The sequence below is a fragment of the Perna viridis genome, chromosome 9 (genome assembly GCF_037379345.1).
Source record: "Perna viridis isolate PV_CMFRI_1.1 ecotype Kerala chromosome 9, ASM3737934v1, whole genome shotgun sequence".
Lineage (NCBI taxonomy): Eukaryota > Metazoa > Mollusca > Bivalvia > Mytilida > Mytilidae > Perna > Perna viridis.
This window is the reverse complement of record NC_142453.1, coordinates 34,649,538-34,665,578: the sequence shown is the minus strand read 5'-3', so window position 1 is coordinate 34,665,578 and position 16,041 is coordinate 34,649,538. Positions and strand designations below refer to the sequence as shown.

Genomic DNA, 16,041 nt, shown 5'->3' with positions numbered 1-16,041 from the left:
TCCAACTGGTAAGTAAAAAAATATAGTGTATATATAGCTCCCTGGCGCAGTTTTTTTTCGAGATACCGTTGATTATATATATTCACCAGGGCCGTTATATTTTTAATCTTACTATATTTGAAAGTTTTTTAACGCGAAATTCAATCTCTGAATTCCGGTAACTTAGTTTTAAAAAAAACTACGAGGTGTCGAAATACTTCTGGTACGAATAAGTAGCAAATTTCTCGCCCCGTTTTCGTTTCACTACTTTACAATACTACTTCGATTTCCGTCAATAAAAAGTTGAAAATCGTATCTGTAAGTTGGTTAAAACCCTTGGACATACTGATATAGGATGGTATGCTGAGTAGCATTTATAAGCATCTTTATGGAATCAATTTCTCTAATCTTTGACATGCAGATTGTCGCATGTTTACTTTTGACAGGCTTAAATTTGAAGTCAAAACTTCACCCGAACAGTCGGTGATAATTTGAATGAAGGAACAAATTATTCAAGATGCAAGTTGTGGGATAAAAAAATGAATATCCCAGTCTTTACGAATTTATTTTTGGAGCTTGTCTGACATTTGATAAATTTTATGTATTAGTGTGTATCTTATTTTAGTTATGGCACATTATTACTAGTGTGCTTTGTAATGTATGCTGTAAAGTTCGGTACTTTCAACTGCTTTTCACATTTATTTTCAGATTTAGAACATTTGACATTCCAAGAAAACCATGTAACAAGAAATACAGAATATAATCCAGTACCACGATGAGGTTGTTCCGACGATTTAAGTCAGCATGGACAGCCTTTCTTATTATTTTTTCAATTGCTGGGGTTATGCTGACATACAAACGTCTCAATGACAGTCGAAGTGAGGGTCATAGAAAAAATTACCTTGGGGACTTAGTTGAAGGAGGAGATCTCAACTTTGGACAAGGTCCACCTGGAATGATTAAACCCAAATATCCAGATGTAGATGTAATGGAAGTGCAAGCTTTGCAACATAATATAGAAAGACAGAAAGAAAAAATTCAGGCATTACCTAAGATTGAACATCCTACATTAGATACAAATAAATACTATACAATAAAAAGTTTTTTAAAAAGACTTTACCCAGAGGACTGGGGCAAAGCTCCAGATGCTGATGAAATGGCAATGGATGCCATACAAAATTTGAATGAACTTGGGTTTGAAAGTCCAATGTCCTGTAAAGATATTGATTCATTGAGAATCACAGCTTCATTCCGAGTTGGAAAGAAAAAGTTTGTTGACAGAGCCTTTGTTATTGACAAGGGAGTTGAAGTGATTATGAAATCTCAGGCCAATGATCTTGACATCAAAGTGAAGTGTTTACAAAGTATGTATGATCATGACAAATGTTCAGCGATGGGGAATTATGTACTTTTACGGGAAATTTTATGGTTTTCTGTACTGAAACATGATGGCATAGCTGACTTACTTGGTTACTGTATAAGAGGGGATCAGATTGATCACTCAGTTCGTAAGAAAGGGATCATAATTGTAACAGAGCCTGGTGTTCCTGTGATGCCATCAACTTTTAGTGTTCTCAGATTTAAAGAAAGACTGAGGGTTTGTAGACATCTGTATACCAACATATATTTGTTTCTACTTATGTCATTTGCAGGAACAAAATTTGAAAATAAATTGCTTGGAACAAATTCCTTCCTTGTGGAATATATATACTGGTACATTGTACATACATGTATTAAACAAAATTGTGGACACTTGGTTGTCAGTACCATTTAATCTGTCCATTGAACCATTGGCCTTAGGTTTGTAAAGGATCTAATGAACAATTGAAGAATGAGACAAAAATTAATTAACATTAATCAGTACAATATACAAATGTATATACACAAATACATTTCCCTGCATTGATAACAAGATTGAAGAAATTGTTCAATGAAATACAAAATTATTAAAAATAATATTACATGTATCTAATTTGGAGGTTTACATACATAATTCAGAAACATGTACATGTAAATGTATCATCTAATATGTTACATGATAAAGTTTTAGGTTGTGCTTTTTTTTTTGCTGACTTCTAAACTTCAGAGCTGTTCAGCCGCTGTTCTGCCATACCATAACATTTTCTTAGATACACATGTAAGTGACTATTCTTCCTGTATAAAAAAATACATACATTTTGTAAAAGACACTCTTCCATACCTTGTTAAATTGTTAATAAATCTAGTTAATACATTTATTATTTATATTTTTGTACAGTATGCAAGACAATTATCAGAATTACTACATTATTTGGAACACCACCCAATGGGGAGTATAGCCTTAGCCAACATATATAACTCTGACTTTGTGATAGCCAGTAACAAACTAAAATTAGTAGATTTAGATGATCTGGTGATTGGAGAAAAGTCTTGTAGATTTAATGCTGATTGTAAGATCCCAGGAGCTAGTCAAGTCAGTAAGTGCTTAATTTGTACATGTACATGTATAAGAATATGTTAACAGTTTATAAAAATGTGTTTTCCTCTGATTTATTATACCCCTACTCAATGAGTAGTTGGTACAATGTATATATTAGAATAAACTTGTCTATCTGTCTACTCACTCATCCATCATTCCGTCTGTCCAAAGATTGCTGTGACTATCTTGACTCCAAATGGATTGATTGTGGTATGTAGCTTTATATACATAACATGTAGATAGGACATACATTTTGTAGATTGTAAACAATTTTGATTGCTGTCTGAGGGCAGAGGTTGTAGATGATTTTAGTTGCTGCCCCATATCACCTTCCTGTTTTGTGAGACTTTTCCATTTTTCACTTTTATGAAATTAGTACAGGTACCTACAAAGAATGCAACAGTTGTTTGGAAAGTTACCAATATTTGCAGTTGTTTAACACATTTTTTTTTCCACTGTAAAGAATAAATCTCTACAACAGAAAAAATTATTTTGATAAAGCTAATTTGGGGCATATTGAAAAACACTGCATGTACAAATCAGTTGTAAAAGGTTTGTAGTAACAAATACAAAGAAACAAGTGTTTTAGAGATGCAGTATGCAATGTACATTTGTACATGCATGCAAACTCGTATAGAGAATTGTGAGAATAAGTGTAAAATTAGACATAAGTTCTGTCCTGATACATGTAGTACAATAGGACAACTCATTATAATATCATAACTTACAATAGCAATTCCATACATGTGTACAATTCTTTGTGCGAAACTCATTATTCAATTGTTTGATACTGTGATATCATAGGCTTCAATGTTTTATTGTAGAAGTAACCTGTAGTGAGGATGGAAAATGTGTGAAAAGAAATGCAAAGCTGAATCTGAAGATTATGGGACCTTTGATGTTTGATCAGATGCTTGTAAATGCTCCGACAGGTTATACAACTGAGGTTGACAAGTTACGTCACAAAATTATCAGTCTGTCTGTTACCAATGATGAAGTACTGCAATTTTTGTTAGAGCTGGAGAAAAAATATGGTTAGTACATGTACTCATGGTATAAAGGATTTTTACTTAAGTAAAAAAAAAATATACTCTTGTTTCCTGCTACCAACAAGAAAGAGAAAAGGGTAGGTAGGTAGGTAGGGAAATTATTTTATTTTTCAAAAAATATTTTGCATTACATGTAGGTTAATAGAGAAGCAATCCAAACGGTAATAGTGCTTGAGTCAAAATGACCATAAAATGTTTAGAGTAGCAGGAAACAGACATGATTTTTTTTGGCCTTATCAAGTTTGCTTATGGTGATTATAAACATAGTAAGTACTATGTGAAATGAAAATTAAAAAAAAAATTGAATGCTTCACCTGGTTGTTTATGTTGTTACTGTTGTTGAATGCCATGGATCTACAGCTTCTGTGTAGAGACGTATCAGTATAATGAATGGAATATGCTCTCTGCTCTTAGAGTTCCTTATTAGAATTTGTTTAAAAGGGCTTCAGGAACTCAATTAAATAAAGTGCTTAAATTTGAGACTAAAAAAAAGGGAAAAAAAGTAAAATTATAAACTTATTATGTTTTTGATAAACCCTTACAGCTAGACTGATGAAAAAAAAAATATATGCATAACATGTATGACAGGGTCTTTTTTCCCCAAATGCACAGATAAATCCCTGGGTAATATTATGAATGAACTTATACAACAACTATCTTCCATAAATTTTGACTCTCCTTTAGATGCGCTAAAAGAACTGCTGACAAATAATTCCAAAATTGTCGCAAACTATATCATAGACTGTTTAGATATACGACGTGGTGTTATATAAAAACTTGCTTATTCAAACTTATTTCACCTATAACAAATGACGTTAAATTTATAGAACCCTCATTTTCTACTTAACTTAATGTGTACATATGACAGTGCTTCGTAAGCCTATCTGGCTGGCTGAAAATATATCTGTAATCTATGTATTTGAACATGAAAAATTCAGGTTGCACTTTAATAAATTATTTATTCATTCATTCATTTTTTATTCATTCATATTATGGTATACATGTGCTGTTGTTCTCAAACTGAACTCATGCAAACATTACTATCTTCTGTTGACTCTTTAATATCAGAAATTAGTGAGATATTTTGTCATAATTGTGATTAACACAAATCAGTTATCAGTTTACAGCATTGCTATGGAGGATAAGTGACATGATTGATACATGGTCATGAAAATGGTTGATTGAGTAAGGAATTAGGTTAGGAATTTCCTGGTGAAACAAATGCATTATTTGATTATTGAGGAATTGTTTTAATATTGTCGTTATTTTACAGTTGAGCCTGCTTTCCAGCCCCCTGTACAGATTAAACATGACAGTAATCATTACCAGAACAACCAAGACTCATTCAGACAGGCTGAAATCAATCAACAAAATAGAATTCAACAAGTGCAACAAGTATATTTGACATTTTTTCAAAAATATTATACCCCCACTCAATTGATGGGTTGTATATTGCCCGTCTAATCATCTGTCTTTTATTCCCATTTTCATTAAAATTATCTGCTCCAAGTGAATGGATTGATTCCAAATTTGGTGTGTGGCTTTATGTAGATAGGGCATGTGTTGTAAGCGATTTGGGTCCATACAGGTGAAAGTATACCTAGCACAACCATGACTTTCAAAATTTATAGTAATTATTATGCCATTGACTACACAAAGTTATACCGACATTGAGATTACAGACTTATCAATTATGATACTGTTTACTGGAAGTATTATTAGAACATCATCTGTCTTGCAAGAATACTCGCTATAATTTTTTTGTATGTTTTGTCTGTGGAATTAATCTAATAAATCACAAATTTTATTCATATTCCATTACTTACAAATATGATGTGGACTCAAAATTTAGAAAGGGGATGTCAGTTGAATTATTGACCTTTGTTTACCTTTCTCTTATATCTTTCAGGAGCCAGTTAAGATTAAAGATGGAGACTACGAAAGAATTAGTCAATCAAATTACCCTGGAAAGTATGACTTCCAATGTCCACTATCTCGGGTAGCTTGGGGATGTGTTGTTACTGTCCGTAGTCTGAAGGAGGCTAAATCAACATGTAACGCTGAGTCCAAATGTCAGGCATTTGTATTGTTTACTTCTCAACCTGATGCCGAAGGTTTGTTTGTTTACAGTGTTTTAACACCCAATACAAACCATGCAATATCCCTATCGTAAGTCCACAAGGTAGGTAAGTAGAATCAAATGAAACTTGGCATGCTGATTATTTTAGGTCAAAGAAAAATGGTATGGGCAGAAAAATATATTGGATGCTATTTTTAGAACAGAGTCACGTTTTATATAACCTAACAAACTTTAAAAATCACAGTTCTACAATATTATATCAACTATTTTAATTATTCCCTATTCAACTAGTAAGTGGTATTTGAATATCTTTATCGATCCATTTGTTCAAAATTTTTTTGCAATTATCTTGACTCACTGTTGATGGACTAATAGCAAATTTGATGTATTGCTTTTTATAGATTGGGCATAAGTTATAAGCGATTATGATTGCTGTCCAATATCAACTTCCTGTTTCATGGGATTGCTATTTTAAGATATTCAATAGGAACTTGTGCAGTAACCTATTAGTATGACCTGGTATTTAACTTTTCAGTTTTAATGACCATGGTGCTGAAGAACTCCAGATTTGGTACACCTGAAAAAAATGTTGGTGCCACCTTATTTGTCTACAAACCCAGGTCAGAAATGAATGAAAATATTCAAAATGTAGCCAATCAGGTGCCAGTAAACAACAAGGATGTAGCCAATCAGGTGTCATTAAACAACAAGGAGGTAGCCAATCAGGATAATGAACCTGAAGTTCAAAAGCCATCAGCATCTGATATGGCAGAGTGCATTGCCCATAATAAGGAGTCATCAAGGGAAGCTAGGAAAAGCAGGGAAAGGAGACTTATGGCACATATGGGACTGAAAAGTAAGTTTGTAAAGTGAGATCATTGTCTTGGTATTAATTTTTTTTTTACTAAAATCTACCTTTTGGACTTAAGAGTAAGAGTCACACATTAAAAACTAAAAAAAAAATTTGAAATACATGTGTAAATACTCAATTAACAACTTAATTGATCATGTACCACCATTTTGCCATGGTTGATGTCTGGACCAATAGGGATATGCAAGTCTTTCTATAAAACCCACTCTGCAACTGCCTTAAAAGTTAAAACAATCATCCATATAACATGCATCATTTCTGATAGAATTATTCAAGTTTCAGACCCCCCTACATATTTAGGATGTCACCCATATTTAGTCTGTCAAAATTGACAGATAAGTATAATAGTGTGACATATTACTATGACTTGTGCATTTAAAGGCTATACAGAAGAAAAATGGTTAGAGACGATTAAGTATCAAAAAATAATTAGCCACAGTGGTCTCAACGATTTGACATCACCCAGTACTGTTGGGGGTAGATTTAATGTAACAATGATTGGCGAAGACAAAGATAACAAACTGAGGAATGCTCTGTATTTGGCTGAGATTGGTCCTTCACAGTTCCATATAGCATATTACATGGTGTATAAACTGGATAGATTACTAGGGGTAAGACTTGTTCTTGTGTTATGAGAAGGTCTTTTTAGGACTGTACAAATCCTCATAGCAAATTACATGGTAAATATAAAGGTAGACATGTTTCCTTGAGAAGAACTATCACCCTATTGGTAAAATCCTCATAGCAAATTACATGGTAAATATAAAGGTAGACATGTTTCCTTGAGAAGAACTATCACCCTATTGGTAAAATCCTCATAGCAAATTACATGGTAAATATAAAGGTAGACATGTTTCCTTGAGAAGAACTATCACCCTATTGGTATATTATCCAGTCTTTTAGAGCCTTTTACCTTGAAGTCCTTTAGTTTGAAGAGTACTGTGTAATTCTATCTAAATTGAATTTTTCACAGTAGATAAATTTCGCAATGTACTTTCTATAGCTCTTAAGTGTCTTACTGGTACTAGTATTTCGACGATAGTGCTAATATTGCAGATTGGTGAATACAAAATAAGTCTTGCAAAAAATATTTTATATATTGATTATCAACTGTATTGAGATTGATTTTCTTCCTCTATATATAGTCCATAGAAACTAACAAGGTGGAGTAGCAGCCAGAATGATAATTATCCAATATTTTTATCTGTAGTTTAAATAGTGCTGTCTGTATTTGCATTTAGGTCTGCTGCCATTTGAATTTATAAACAAAAGTTACTTACTGAACAATTAACTAATATGACTATGTCACATATTGCTAGTTCAAAGTTTACACTACAGTGAAATGAAATATCACTCTATTTACATTAAGATGAAGAAAGATATATCACAAAGAAACAAATAATGTAACTTTAAATACCAAACAGTTTAATTACTATTGAAATAATTGTGATTACAGTTATACCACACTCCTCCCAGTACTGTATGGTACATGACAAGAAATGAGGTTGATATTGTGAGAGGAGATGACACATGGAAACACAGACTGGATATGGTGGCGCCAAACTCTGATATTAAAGGTAAATCCTAAGGCCTGAAAATAGGGAAAGTAGTAGAAAATTGAAAAAAACTAAAGTTAATCTAGTAGTTTGAATTACTTCGAAGAGGTAATAATACCCCAAAGTAGAAAAAATGATAGAAAGGGAGAAAAAGAATTGTTAGAAATGATTGGGAAGGGAGATAATCCACCTTAAGTCATTTATATATGAATAGGTTGGGAATGTAAATTTATATGAAAGTAACCACAAAGTTGGGAATCATATGTTTTAATTTTCATGTGACAAATAAACAATAGATAGGTAGTGTTTTCCCCAGAAATTTGAGAAGGCATGGTTATTTAAGTATATTGAGGGCACTCAAATGTTACAGAGGGTTTCACTGGGACACTCCACCTTTATACTAGAGCAATTATTTACTGAAATATGAAACAAACACCTTAGAATGGTATTGTAAAAGTATCATAAATGGGTGTCAACACAACGGGAGTACATGTTATCATGCACAATTGTTGAATAATGAAATTAATCTTATAACTTGAAAGTTGGGTATGGCCACCTAGGGGCATATTGTAAAATTCATTATGAGAGCAGGATGGTGCTTGAAGATGAAGGCATGGTGCAGCACCATGCTTAATAGGTCTAAGGAAACCTCTAATAGGATACATTTGAGGATGTATTACAACAAATGTGCCATTTAAGTCTATAAAATTTAAATACTGTAACTGTAAAAATGGTTTTAGGTCTCTTGACAAAATATCCAGTTTTAATTCAAAACATCAATAGAACTTCTATGGTTGTCTCCCCCGTTGAAAAAAAGTGCCTTCCCCGGGTACCTCATATCTTTTAAAGGAACAGCCCTTAGTATCCTCTAATCTCCCTAGGTGTATTGACTGTACAGATACCAGCAGTTATACAACAGGAGAACTTTACGATTAAGGAACACAGATCTGTCATACAGGAAGTGACATCATTTACCAGGATGGAGAAAATGCAGTTGGAATATGTCTTCCTGTGGTATCTGACAAAAATATACCATGCCAAAGAACCTCCATTTGCATATAAAGGTGGGATTAATTTAAGAAATCTTTCATCAAATTTTGTCTATCTAAAGAAACTGAGACCCACAAAGAAGACCTTCATTGGGTTCTTTCTCAAATAAATGATATTATCTTGCAATCTAGAAACCTCCAGTCAAATTAAGAGTAGATTTGCTTTCCAAGGCTCAGTGGTTGTGTGAAGGTAGCACTGAACATTATGGTGAAGGATAACTTAAATAATTTTTTGGTATTTAGACCCTCTCTCATCTTGTTTTAGGAGTCTAGTACCTGAAATAACAGTATTACACTTTTGTATTTTTGAACATTTGTATATTTACAGGTCATATGATACAATTTAGTGGAGATGGTGCCTTCCAAGATCTCAGTGTTAAACTAATACCATACCTGAACAACTGTCAGTTTCCTAATGTTATATATAAAATGTTAACATGTTTTAAGTGCCATTATCCTGGTAAAAATAAATATTCTATCTGTGGATTGGGTGAAGAGGTAAGTTGATCATTGTACTGGATTTGTTTCTCATTAAAAAGCACATTAAAAATCAGGGGGAGGGTATAAAGCAGTGTATGTTCAATGGACAAATGTATTTGTTCCACAGTGCATGAAATATTTTCCATAGGATGTGAAGCTATAATCAATTATTTAAAATTTTCCGCAGTTTTAAAGTTTCAGTACAGTGTTCAAATACTATTAAAATTATGTTATAATAATGATAAAAAGTAGAAGATTAGCTGAAAACCTTGTCCTATTAATCAGATAACCTTCAACTCACTATTACACACTTCAGTTTGAATGTAGTATTTATAGACAAAGTCATTAAACAGTTTATGGTTGTCTTAAAGGTCTGAAATCTATTTAGGGGATGATGATACAAGAATTAAAGAATGAGAGAGTGCACTGAATGACCAAAGCAAGGAGTGCACCATCACACCTTAGGAATTTTCTTTCATTTCAACTTTTTTTTTTCTGAAAAAAAAGGAGGCTCCTTTGCTAATTCCATGAGAACGTTTCTTTTTCAGGTGACAGACATTCAAAATACATATATAACTAGAATGGATATGGTGAATATATCATAGAGATAACAACCTCACCAGGATGATATATGTCAGCTCAAGTCTACCCATGTATTGCTAGTTTAAATAAAACCTTCAGATCAAGTCTCTAATTACCCAGCTGTTCAGTAAAATCAAAATCATTTTAAAATGCCTCTTAAAATTCTTGACTTTGTTCCTTCAGGTCATAAAACTTGTAGAGGATGATGGCTTTCTTCTGACCGGATTCAAAATTCATCAAATGTCCACTAAAATAATGGTCCAAACTATAAACGAAGCAGCTGGGGAAATGTTGGACGCTGCTGATACATGTATCCGGACTCACAGTCGAGAAAAAGTCCTTTATTGATAAGTCACCATTGGATTACACACATATACAAGGCTGAATTAGCCAGGTGTTGATACCATGTTATCCTGAAGAGCTTGAAACAAGGAGCTACAGTAAAGAAGTGCTAATACTGTGGAAGTTTGTCAGTACTTTTAATTAAACCTGTCTATACAGAACCCTGAATAAACTGGAAATCTGCCTATCTAAATCAGGCATCTTTTTATCAGTTACAGTGCATTTGGACCTGTGTGAAGTGGACATCAATCTGAATAAATATTTAAGTCCTTATAAAGGTTCCAAGTCAAAGTCTATGAAATTTCATGTTGAAATTTGTTCATTCATAATTTTAATTATGTTTTAGATGTAGCTCTGAAACTTTGCCGTATACATGTTCAGGCATATATTAAATGCTTACTTAAAAACTGAACTGAAATTAATTTGATAAGTAATGTCCTAGATTTTGATTTTAATAGAATTTTAAAGGGATTTGTTTGACAGGTTTTACTGTATCAGCTTTCATGATTGTGTGAAATGTTCTTGTTTTATTCAGATTTAAATATATGAGTGCCTCTCGACTTAATGTTTGAAATGAGTTAAACTAAATTGGTTTGGACCTTGTATAAGTTTTTTTATTATGTTATTAAACCCTGAAAAATTAATAGAATCCCTTATTAACATTCAAACTTTCAGTTACTACAGTTATTTACAGCAATACCTTTGCTGAATTAGATAACAAAAAGCTGAAAAAGCACCAACTTGATAAATCTCCCAGTAAATTTTATTTTAATAGTGACGTTAAACTGTTAAGAGGTCATGATGTAACTAATATTTCAAGAACGTCATTATTATTCCTTCATTTATACTTTACTACATGTATATGTACTTTTGAAATGTAAGGTGTGGTACTAAGTACTTGTCAATGAATCAATTGTCTCCTTGTATGTTTGATGTTTAGAATTATGTATTGTTAATTTTAATTGTTTGATGGTAATTTGTAGAGAAAATATTTTATATACCTTTGGAGAAAATATGAAATCCTCAACGATGAACTGTTTTCTAGAAGAAATAATAACTGTTTTTTAATTTTTACTATTTTTTGTGGATGCATGCAATCTCTTATCACCGTGATATTCTTCCTAAGATCAAAATCTTGGACATTAATTTTTTTTTTAACTAAGTTCATATATATTAGAATCTGTTCCAGAAATATTATATTTGCAAATGAACTTATCTTTGTTGAAAGTGTCATAGTTGTATATGTATTTTATAGACAGTGATAGGTAATGTCCTATATATTGAACTGGAAAGAGGAATAATTTTGATCGCCAAAATGTTTTGGCAGCACTGTTAATAATTATTTTTCATTTTTGTTCTGTCTGAACTGTAAATTAAATTGTAAAACCAGTTGTCTTTTTGGAGATGTGTGATGTCTTTCATATAATTTGAATCACATGATGTGCATTTTTGTGTGTTTACTTGTCTGCCTTTAATATACAACATCTTCTGGCTTTATAGGTACTTTATTAAGCTTGAATCTCAGTATGAATTCATTATAATTTTGCATTTAATAATTTCTCTTCTTACATTTTTTTGATTTATTTATTTCTGTACTTTTTACCTTTAGGATTCTTTAAACATATCTTGTACATTCACATAGTAAGTATTATATTTGTCAAACTTTTCCTTATTACAGTCCCACCCACACTTCTACCTTGCCTTCACATGTCCAGTCGAGGAATAAAAGTATAATCTTGAAAATAATCATTAGTAGTATAAAAATGGGTGTCTAGAATAGGTACTTAAATGACTCTCTAACTTTAAACTCTCAACTTTAATTGGATTTGAATTTGAAAATGATGGATAGCCAAACTGCATCGGGCAAACATTCAGGAGGTTGAAAATGACTCTTAAGGTTTGGCTTTTCTATGTTTTACATCAGTAGTCCACTTGAGGAAAACCATGAGTCTACAACAAGGAGTCTATGAAAATGATTCAAGAAACATGTTTGATATAAATCATATTACAAAGGTTACAAGTTTATGTTCCAGAAATAGAAGTCACACTGACTTGAATTCCGACCCATTTTGTTAATATGTGCCTAGTCTTATCAGTCTTAGTGGGTTTAGACATTGAAGTTTTACATACACTTATCTGTTCATGTCCCAAAATGTATTTTCTCACAATTATTTTATGTACGTTGTGACTTTTAAGTATTAAGTACAGCTCTGCCTAAAAACCAGGCAGAGATTTATAATGGGTGATTCATGCATTTCTCAATCCAAATACTTTCCATTGTAAATCCTTCTGAAACTGTATTAGGAAATATATGTGCAAATAAAAGTAGTCCATTTGAGATTTTCAAACTTAAAATTTGGTTAATGTTCTATTACAGAAAAAGCACAGAAAAACTTTCCACCAAAATTTTTACACTACAATAAAAAAATATTTCACAATAAGTAGCAGATCCTAGGATATGAACATAAGAGTTGTTTTTAGGACTTTATGAAAGTATTTATACAGTCTCATTATCTTAAGATATGATGAATCACTCCCTGCCTGGGTTTTAGGCATACTTAAGTAGTATTTGTTGTTTCCAAAACATATCATTTCATCAACAATTTATATAGGAGATCAGAACAAAATTAAATTGTTACTCGGGTCTCTATAGCTTACTGTATTGTTCTTTTTAGCACTTCATATAATCCATTTTTGGTATTTGTTTTGATCTCTTGTGCTGATTTAACCAATTATGTCAATGATTTTTTTTCGTTTTTTTTTAAACAGGTATAAAGTCAAACTGATATTTACTTGCTAACCATGAATTATTTTGTACTTTACATTTGTTACTTTAAATCATGAACCAATGTCAGTGTTGTGGAATAAACACTGTAAATTGTACCAATGTAAAGAAATTATTTGACATTTATTCCTGCCATTTTTAGTTAAAGAAACCATAGAACCTTCAAAGAGTTAAGAAATGTGGATATGAAGAGAAGCATTTACCTTTATACATGTACAAACTGAATCAAGATCCCTTTCTTGTGTTCCATATTAAATACTAGTGCGTTTCATTGTAACTAAGCAATACAAAATATATGTTCTCAGCAAATAACCTTTGTTTTACCTTATACTGGACAATCAGAGAAATAATGATGCTGTCATGATTTTAATCAGAGACAGGCCAAGGTGAGGAGGTGATGGGCGTACACCCACTTTTCAAAGAAAAAAAACTCAAACTTGTCGTTATCTGCTTAATATTATATTTAATATGGAAATTTATCATATTCATTCATTGAACATGTCATAATCTGATTTCCTTTCACACTGTTTTTTGTAATTATTTCTCCCCCTCATAAAACTCTGGACCTGCCCCTGTTAATGTCCTTTTAACTTAGTTGAGAGACATACAGTTTTAATGTGTGCAATTTTCTAACTCGTGCTTTTATGGTTAAGGATAGCTGAAAAGAATTTTGCTAATATTTGGGTCATATCATCATGAAACTCAGTATATGTTTGTTCATCAATGTACATGTACAAAGTTGTTTAATTTTTGCAACCTCTTGTTCTTTCAGTACGCACAGACTATTTTATTACCAAAAAATTGTCAGAGTAAATCTTAAAAGTATTCTATTATTATCTGTAAAAAAAATTGTCTAAATATGTCTAAACAAGATAATTAAAAAGAACCTGCCCTATTCTTTGAATGAACTTTATTTTTCATTTTTATAAGTCCAGAAAAAAATATTCTATCAAGCATGACATTACCAGCCCCCCATTCAGTAATAAAATAGTTGTTGCCTTGTGTGTGGGAGTGAGCATCAGTATTGATTTTCTTGTGGTATGAGTATATCTTGGTTCCAATGAGTGTAAAAGTATATTTGATACTATAATGACATTGTTTTATACTTTATAAGAACAAGTTATGTATTTTCCCTCTGTTGATCTGTTTGTTGTATTTTAAAATTCAACATGTATGAACTAAATACATAAATGCAGACATGACTTAAGTTACATGTAGATGTGATTTGAACAGAGGTTCATAAAGTAAGGTGTGATAATTTATGATTATTCTCATTAATTAGTATACTTTGCAATCAGTTATAGAAATGTGAGCATTCACTAAACCCACTTGTCATTAGATTTAATGTCTGCATCAGCTTCATGAACTTGGGCTAATTTGGCTGAATGTTATCAGTATACATGTATCTTGCCTTTAAACTTAAATTTTTTTGCCAAATTTTATGAAGAATTTACTGTGCTTTTTTAAGTCAATTTTAGCCACATTTACCATGACTCATACATTGAGAAATGAATTATCTGAGATCTTGTAAGGTCTAAATGCATTTTTACATTTCAGTGAATTTTTGAAATTTGAAATGGTATATGGTTATTATAATCATATAAAGGCCAAATGTTTAAATCCTTTACACCATTGCAGATGATAGCGAACATATTCTGAGATTTACATACATGTATTTAAGGTACTCGAGATAATTGATAGTGAAATATAATGTAACAGTAATATTTTTATTTTGTGGAGGTGATTTTCCGATAATCTTTTAAGGAATCTTTGACGAATCTTACATTTCCGGATCTTTTAACGAGTCCAAATTAGTAACAGTTATGTTGGGTGCACTTTTTCTCACTATGCAGAAAAGACCTGGTAAGCACCTGGCAGAGAAATCTGTCAGAAATATGTCTGATCTGATATCTATTTGTCTCAGATACATGTGTGATGAATTTCAAAGATACTTTAGCAAAAAAATTAAGACTCAGCTGTCTGCAATGAATTTTTCAAAGTAATAAAGGGTGTTTTAACTTTTTAAACTTGGATAAATCAAACACCTGTCTAGAAAGAACAAGTTGTTTGGTATAGACAGGTTATATGAATTGCTTAGATATATTACTATAATTTTTTCAAATATGTTTATGTAGTCAGTCAATATAAATACATGTATGTGTTCATGTTGACCAGACTTGTGTGACTGATCATGTGACTGTGACTGTGATCATTGGACTGATAATTGTTTGACTCTAAGTCTGTTGTAAATTTTTGCTTCACAATTTTTTAAAATCAAATTATCCCGTGTAGAAAGATTTATTTATTGTTGGATATAAACAATATATATTTATAGTTAAATAGATTACTTTTTGAAATGCTCTAATTAAAAATATAAAATTACTGTGAAGTTTGTTATAATGCACCACTCTATATGAACATACACATTATTATAAGTCAATTTATTTCTGATTTATAGAAACATGTAATTCATATAAAGATAATGAATATGGTGAATAACTCAGAGACAACAACCCGATCACTAATAATCAGGATGAAAAAATTCAGCTCAAGGCCACCCATGAATATTTATTGATCAAATTGTCAGGTTTGCAGAATATTTTCTCGAGATATTGACTTGATAAGTGGGACCAAACAATATCTAGATTATTTAGAGTTTAATTTAAATTTTGTTACTTTTATCTTTATTTGAGTTATGCCACTTTTGAAATTGTACTTAAAAATCAAGTTACTGCAAGGAGATACATCAATTATCTTTAGTGCTCTGATATTTGTAGCCAGTAGGAGATAATACAAAGGTATATGTTCTT

General features: G+C 31.7%; 1 protein-coding gene across 2 annotated transcripts; it reads left to right on the top strand.

The window, feature by feature from the left end:
- Positions 1 to 219: 219 nt before the first annotated feature.
- LOC148607953 (uncharacterized) lies at positions 220 to 15,613 on the top strand. Of its 2 annotated transcripts, none has more exons than XM_088544485.1 (12): positions 220 to 297; positions 688 to 1,576; positions 2,237 to 2,435; positions 3,262 to 3,471; positions 4,760 to 4,881; positions 5,396 to 5,600; positions 6,102 to 6,422; positions 6,819 to 7,048; positions 7,894 to 8,014; positions 8,875 to 9,057; positions 9,371 to 9,540; positions 10,288 to 15,613. In XM_088544485.1, the coding sequence occupies exons 2-12, from the start codon at positions 755 to 757 to the stop codon at positions 10,450 to 10,452; spliced, it is 2,748 nt and encodes a 915-aa protein (XP_088400611.1). In that variant the 5' UTR covers positions 220 to 297; positions 688 to 754; the 3' UTR covers positions 10,453 to 15,613. The 2 variants fall into 2 exon arrangements, with proteins under 2 accessions (XP_088400611.1, XP_088400610.1); XM_088544484.1 differs by having other exon boundaries at positions 242 to 337.
- Positions 15,614 to 16,041: the final 428 nt, after the last annotated feature.